Source organism: Lampetra fluviatilis, chromosome 58 (assembly GCF_964198595.1).
Source record: "Lampetra fluviatilis chromosome 58, kcLamFluv1.1, whole genome shotgun sequence".
NCBI lineage: Eukaryota > Metazoa > Chordata > Hyperoartia > Petromyzontiformes > Petromyzontidae > Lampetra > Lampetra fluviatilis.
The window spans coordinates 8,370,746-8,378,546 of record NC_136332.1 but is presented as its reverse complement, the minus strand read 5'-3'; the positions used below and the strand labels follow the sequence as shown (position 1 = coordinate 8,378,546).

Genomic DNA, 7,801 nt, shown 5'->3' with positions numbered 1-7,801 from the left:
TGGTGACGTCATCGCGCACGGCTTCCAGCGCGCGTGGTGACGTCATCACGCACGGCTTCCAGCGCGTGGCGACATCACGCACGGCTTCCAGCGCGCGTGGTGACGTTATCACGCACGTCTTCCAGCGCGTCGTGACGTCATCGCGCACGGCTTCCAGCGCGCGGTGACGTCATCACGCACGGCTTTCAGCGCGCGTCGTGACGTCATCACGCACGGCTAACAGCGCGCGTCGTGACGTCATCACGCACGGCTTCCAGCCCGCGCGGTGACGTCATCACGCACGGCTTCCAGCGCGCTCGGCGACGTCGCGAGCGGTGGCGATGGGAAGTGACGTCATCGCGGGTGGTAGAGATGCGTGATGACGTCTTTCCGAGATATATCGATGAGTAGTGACGTCATCACGGGCGGCAAGGCCTGGAGGAAGGGTAACGTCACGCGCCGGTTGTGTGAGGCGGGGTTTGATAACAAACCTGTCCAGTGTCCGAGCTGATTACAGACCAATTCAGACATTATTGATCATCTTATAAATATAAACAAACATGTGTTGTTGACAAACACGTGTTGTTTGTATTGTTGTTGCCCGTATCGGCATGCGATTAAAGCGTCGGGGGAGGCGATGACGTCATCGCGACCGGAAAATGTGACGTCATCGCGACTGGGAGATGTGACGTCATCGCAACCGTGAGATTTGACGTCATCGCTACCGGGGAATGGGACGTCATCGCGACCGGGAGATGTGATGTCATTGCGATTGAGGGATGTGACGTCCTCAGGCCGCACCGGAAGTTGTTTCCCACCACCGGTTGGACGTTTTGGCGGGAATTTCGCTTTCGGCAACGGACGAGAGGAGACGGAGGCGGGGAGAGAGAGAGACGGGGAGGGACCGGAGGGAGACGAGAGGGAGACGGAGAGGGAGACGAGGAGGGAGAGGAGACGGGGTGAGACCGGAGGGAGACGAGGAGGGAGACGGGGAGGGAGACGGGGAGAGACCGGAGGGAGAATCGAGTGACTCTCGCGGCACCCATGGCCGTGCTGCACCCCTTCGCGAAACTTCCCGAGCCGCGTACGGCCACGGTGCTGGTGAGGAACGGGGCGCTGCTACTGTGCGTGTACTGTGTGTTACTGTGTGTGTGTACTGTGTGTGTGTACTGTGTGTACTATGTGTGTGTTGCTGTGTGTACTGTGTGTGTGTGTACTGTGTGTGTGTACTGTGTGTGTGTATTACTGTGTGTGTGTACTGTGTGTGTGTGCGTACTGTGTGTGTACTGTGTGTGTGTGTGTACTGTGTGTGTTTGTACTGTGTGTTACTGTGTGTGTGTTACTCGCTAACAGCACTTGCCACCACAGTCTGTTAAGGCTAAATGGGGGATCTTTGTGTTACTGTGTGTGTGCGTACTGTGTGTGTATACTGTGTGTGTGTATTACTGTGTGTGTGTACTGTGTGTGTGTGCGTACTGTGTGTGTACTGTGTGTGTGTGTACTGTGTGTGTTTGTACTGTGTGTTACTGTGTGTGTGTTACTCGCTAACAGCACTTGCCACCACAGTCTGTTAAGGCTAAATGGGGGATCTTTATCTTACTCTGCGTACTCTGTGTTTGTTATTCTTGTGTGTGTTACTCTGTGTGTGTTAATGTTGGCACAGTAAGGGAACCGGTGGTGCATCTGCCAGTCATCTTAGTCAGTCGACCCATGGCACCTGCTGGGTCTGCCCCGTGACCTCCTGCTCGCGGGCGTTCGACACTTCACGTGGCCTCAGCGTGCACCTAGCCTGGCACAAGCGTCGTGGTGACGTCGCCACCACTTAGTGGTGAATGGTGGTTGTTGTGTTACTGTGCACTGAGTGTGCCGTTAGCGGTAGTGTAGCGGTTAGCGCACTGCGCTACGAATCCTGGCGACCCGAGTTTGATTTCCTCTCACGGCCAACATCAGTGACGAGTTTCTGAGCCAGTCTTGGGCCTCCCCTAGGTCGACTAAGCCTCAAACGAGTACCTGGTTTGGTTCGTGAAATAAACATCCCCACTAGGGAGACAAAGACGGCCGGGTGTGGTGCTGGCCACCCACCCCTCGTGTGCTTTTCCAGCACTTGTCCCAACAGTCCTGTGAAGGTTATACGGGGGATCTTTGTACTGTGTGTGTGTACTGTGTTTTTCGTGTGTCACCGCCTTTGTTGTTACTGTGTTGTAAATGTGCTGTTTATTGTGTGTCCTGTGTTGAGTCTCAGTGTTGGCTGTCTGTGTGTACTGTGCGGTTTACGTGTTACTGTGTGCACTGTCGGCTGTGATTCTGTGTGTACTGTCGCGTGTTACTTTTTGACACAGTGGGCAGCACATTTGCTGCATCTGCTAGTCATCTCAGTCAACCCATGGCACTTGGGTTTCTTCCGTGACCTGCCAGTGGGCCTTCGACACTTCACGTGGCCTCAGTGCACCTAGCCTGGCACAAGCGCCACTTACTGACGAACGGCGGTTATTGTAATTTGACAGTACTTTGCGAGTGCTGTGTGGACTCTTTGACTGACCCATGTGCTCTGTGTTGAGTTGTGTCCTGTCGTGTAACGGACCCGCGTGTCCTGCGTGCTGTCGTGGAACTGACCTCAGCTCGTGGGTGCCGTGGGGCCCGGGCAGAGCGCCCTTGCCGAAGCGATGTGCCGCATCAACTCCCCTTTCTCCATCAACGTGTAAGTGAACCCACCCACCGTCAACGTGTGAGTATCGGGTGGAGAACATAAACACTCCATGTAGGACAGTGCTCGAGTTAGAAATCAAACCCCCGGCCCTCCTTGCTGTGAGATAGGAATACTGTGGGATAGGAATACTACTGGGTTAGAGAGTGCGGATGTAGGAAAGAATCCGGTATACGTATCACTTACCTATAAATGTGGTATGCCATTAGATAGATATATAAATATAAATCAGCATTCTCTGCACAAAAGGTTTTTGATTGGCCGCCATGGCGTGTTTCGTTGTGTGTGATGTCATTGCAGGCACATCGCCTCGAAGCTGCCCCTCCCTGGGCACAACGAGCACCGGCGACCCCGCATTGACCTCATCCTCCTCCTCATCGACCTCACCAGCATCAACAGGCACGGCACCCTCCTTTCCACTGCCTCGCGTGCACGCCAGACGGCGTCTTCGTCCGTGTGTGTCTTTGTCTGAGTGTATGTATCTTTGTCTGAGTGTATGTCTACATACGTGGGGAGCGGTGGCACAGTGGTTAGCGCGCCGCGTTACGAACCCGGCGACCCGGGTTCAATTCCCGCTCACGGCCAATAATCACAAAGAATATTTGAACCGGTCCTGGGCCTCCCCTCAGTCAAATCAGCCTTAAATGAGTACCTGGTGTGGTGTGTAAACATCGCCACTGGGGAGACGATGGAGGTCGGGCGTGGCACTGGACACCCACCCCCTCGTATTCCTTGCTGGCCTTAATAGGTGCTACTCATTAACAGCACTTGCCCCAAAATTGTGCTATGGCTATAAGGGGGATATTTGTCATCTTGTCGACCTACGTAGGTAGTGTAGTGGTTAGTGCACTGCACTACGAACCTGGCGACCCGAGATTGGTGAGGAATTTCTAAACCGGTCCTGGGCCTCCCCTAGGTCCAATCAGCCTCAAATGAATACCTGGTGCGGTGTGTAATCACCACCAGGAAGACAGAGGCCTTCATAAATGCTCGCGAACAGCACTGACTCCAAGTCTGTCAGGCCATACGGGGGGATCTTCGTCCCGATGTAGTAGAGAGTACAGTCATCTCAGTCAATCAACCCATGGCACCTGGGTCTGCCCCGTGACCTGCCAGCGGGCGTTCGACACTTCACGTGGCCTCAAGGTGCACATGGCCTGGCACAAGCGTCGTGGTGACGTCACTGCCACTTAGTGGCGAATGGCGGTTGTTGTGTGTATGTAGCTGTAAGCCTCTGTGTGTGTGTGTGTATGTAGCTGTAAGCCTCTGTGTGTATGTAGCTGTAAGCCTCTGTGTGTGTGTAGCTGTAAGCCTCTGTGTGTATGTAGCTGTAAGCCTCTGTGTGTGTGCGCGTGCGCAGCCTGCGAGTGGTGGAGGATTCCCTACGGCTGCTCTCCGCCTCTTTCTTCATCGGCCGCGTGTTCTTCGCCATCACTAAAGGTAGAGGACCCGTGCTCATCAGCTGTGTGACAGTGGTGTTGGCCGTGTGAGTGGTGGTGGTTGGCAGTCGGTTCCGTGTGCTGCCTGTGAGTGATGGTCATGGTGCTGGTTGTGGTGGTTGTTGGTGACCCATGGTGCAGAGTGGGTCTCATGTTTTGACCTCTGACCTGACCCGACCCACTTTCATTAGATCCTCCAGTTGGCTATATACTGATGTACGGCTCGGAAGAAGTTCAACATACGGACATCCGCATCTCGGCCCAACCCGCTTGCATTAAACCCACAACCCGACCTGTGCATTTTTGTTCCAATAAATGTCTGTCGATGCTTGGTAGCCGAGTGATTCTCGCAGTTTCATGCCACCTACTGCCATGAAACCTAAATTACTTCACTCTGAAATATTAATTGTGCTAAATATTTAACCTCAATCCACATTACTTAGTCCGCTGACAGTACATCCTACGCCGTGGTCATTACAAAGCAATGGCTGAAAAGAGTTGTATTTTATCTAAATTGAAGTGAAAATTTAACCACATCAAGTTGTTCTTGTCAATGTCCAATTTTAATGTCACAGTATGTCCTCCACACAATGTAAGCTCCACTCAATCGTGTACTTGGCCGTGTCAGTCGGCATTTAGAAAACAATTAAGGATGAATGTTAAGAGTGAACCAACTCAGCGAACAGGCCCAGCCTAGCAGCACGTAGGCTTGAGCGACCAATGTTATCCATAATAAAGGTTTTTTTTTTTTGGGTTGGCGCGTGTAAACAAAAATGTGTCGTTAACCTACCACCGCCCGACACAGCCAATTAGTAAGGTATTTCAAGTAAACCAAATGTGCCAATTAGTTACTACTTCAGCAAACCGGTGTGTCGAAGCAGAGTAAACCCACAACATTTACAATTTGAGTACCGTGACGTTTCGCTGGTGATTACAACCTGGCCCATCCTCTTGCTCGACTCCTCCTTCACTGAACCCTCAACCGCATCTCCCCCACGGCACGGGGCACACGCCGCAAACGCCGCCCAAAAACCGCAAGGAAACTCGGCGCTGCCCAACCGCTTGAGAATTCTCCTCATGTACCGGACCCGCCGTGCGGGTGAACTCGCCCCACGCAGGAACTCTTACCGTGTTTTGCCGCCTGTGAGTGGTTGTTGTTGTTGACCGGCTGTGGTGCCAGTGAAATGTTACGCCGTGTGAGTGGTGGTGAGTGGGTTTGCCATGTGGTGGCGGCGGCGACGTTGAATGGTGGTTGGTGTTGTTGACAGACAGGCCGGCGAGCGAGCTGGCGGTAGGTTTGGACGTGGTGCAGAAGCTGGCGGAAGGGCATCACTCGGGCCTCCTGCACGTCAACCTGCAGGTGGTGACGCCACGCACACACGAGGCACTCCCTGTGCATTACACCTGCATGCCTCTCGTGTGTGTCTTTGTATTGTGTCCGCATGCGTCTACTGTGTGTGTTTGTGCCTGTGTATTGTGGGGAGTGGTAGCGTAGCGGTTAACGCGCTGCGCTACGTAACCCGGTGACCCGAGTTTGATTCCCGCTCACGGCCAACACCAGTGATGGTTATTTGAACGTGGGCCTCCCCTAGGTCGACCTGGCCTCAATTGAGTACCGGGTGCGGTATGTAAACACTGCCACCGAGGAGACAAAGGCGACCTGGCGTGGTGCCGGCCACCCACCTCTTCGTGTGCCGTGGCGGCTTTCGCACTTGGCCCAAGGGTCTGTGAAGGCTACACGGGAGACCTTTGCCTGTGCGTGCGTGTAGACGGAGAGAGGGGTGCTCGCGGCCGCTCGCCGCGTGGTGCGGCTGCTCGTCGTGTGCGCCGGCCTCTGCCCGGGGCTGTCGGCCACCCGTCTCTCCGCCCTCACCTGCCCGGGACCCGCGCAGCAGCAGCAGCAGCCGCAGCAGGCGCAGCAGGCGCAGGACAGCGAAGCGCACAGCGGCTCCTTCGTCACCGCCAGCAGCTCCGCCTGACGCGCTCCTCCTCGCGCCGGCCGAGACCCCTGACCCGGCGAAAGTGCTACCATCTTTTTTTTTCTTTCTATAATTTAGGAGTTTGTAAGGTGCAGTTACGGACGCAGCCCACCTCTAGTAACCACACTGCGTTCACAACGCGACGCTGAGATTTACAGTCGTTGCCCCTCCGACAAAACGCCTCCAATTGTTGAGCAAACTTCTGACACGTGACTTCTGTTTCGCCCTTATTTATCCCGAGCCCCACTTGCGCAGGCACCTTTCTCGAGTTGTGTAAAATCCCCGTAGCATTGCCATCGGTTATCATCACAAGTCCGAGGCTGTCGAATAAACCCGTTTATCCATTACAGTGGTGGGGTTAAAGCGATTCCAGAGACAGCCGCTGGGTGACGAGCTTTGCCCATTTCCCCATCTACAGCTTTACCACAACAACAACAACAACAGAAACACTCTCAAAGCCGGATTCTGAGACGAGGCTTTCCGGTTATTGGGGGGGGGGGATGTCCAGCATACGGCACATTAATTTGAAGAAAAAATGTAAAGGTGCAGCCCTGCAGTTGTCTGTTCACATCACTGCTGGCGGAGGCACCTCCACTCGAGGGAGCTTGGCCTATTCTTCCACGCTGTCGAAACGTCTTTGAAGTGGGGGGGGGGAGGTACCCACACTTTGTGCCACCCCACGCGACCTGCCGCCTGACTGGCGCTACCCTGCCAGGCGGATCGAGGCGGTGGTGGGAGGGGATTCAATATAGAATTATCTCTTGTTTTATTGAACTGCCTCTAGCCTGGGAATAAAGCTGCGCGATTTGAATGGCAAATGTTGCGATGACCGTTTGTGATCAAGCCTAACCTGCCCGTACCGAACACTGGGAGGAGCCATGTGAACGTGCATCTCTGCTGTATCTGTTCGGGGTGCAGTGGCCAACGGTGAAAGTCAGACGCAACCAAGCAGCTGACATCTAACGCTGTCACTCAGCAGTAGGCAGCAGCCTGGGGGGGGGGGTAGCACACAAAGCTACCCGGCCACTGACCAAGTAGCCACTGGTACTGACCCTGACCAAGTAGCCACTGGCACTGACCCTGACCAAGGAGCTACTGGTACTGAGCCTGCTACTCGCTGTGGTGTTACGCCACGCATACCAGCAGCACACAGCACAGGTATGAGCAGTATTCGCTTTGTTTAATATGCCCCTGTCACATGCACGCGCGTCTCGGCACATAACCCGCACGAATATAGACAGAAAGTGTCGATCCTGGCCAAGCAGACTTTATGAAACCGGCAGGCGTGTTCACGTGTGCTGTGTGCACTCATGTTCACGATGTGCGAAAGCTATAAGCGACCTCTTGACTAGAATTGCTTCGCACATTACACGTACAGTACACACAAAACAAAGGTCCCGTATAGCCGTTGACGAGTCCCATCGCACCTACGAAGACCGGCACGGCACACGAGGGTGTGGGGAGCCAGCAGCACCACGCCGGGCCGCCTTTGTCTCACCAAGTGGCGATGTTTACACATTGCACCAAGCACTCGTTTAAGGTTGAGTCGACCCAAGGGAGGCCCGCGACTGGTTTGGACAATCGCAGTCACAGTTGTTTGGTCTTGAGTGGGAATTTAATGCGGGAAACCGGGTTTGTAGCGGAGCGCTAACCACCGCGCCACCGCTCTCCACCGCGCAGTGCGCACTCGCAATGTCCAC

At 54.5% G+C, this 7,801-nt stretch overlaps 1 protein-coding gene across 1 annotated transcript; it reads left to right on the top strand.

The window, feature by feature from the left end:
• Positions 1-340: 340 nt before the first annotated feature.
• Positions 341-6,910, top strand: CENPM (centromere protein M). Its single transcript, XM_078880702.1, has 7 exons — positions 341-425; positions 774-1,080; positions 2,598-2,677; positions 2,984-3,082; positions 4,044-4,123; positions 5,391-5,482; positions 5,892-6,910. Exons 2-7 carry the CDS (start codon positions 1,024-1,026, stop codon positions 6,099-6,101), a joined length of 618 nt encoding a protein of 205 aa, XP_078736828.1. The 5' UTR covers positions 341-425; positions 774-1,023; the 3' UTR covers positions 6,102-6,910.
• The last annotated feature ends 891 nt before the right edge of the window (positions 6,911-7,801 follow it).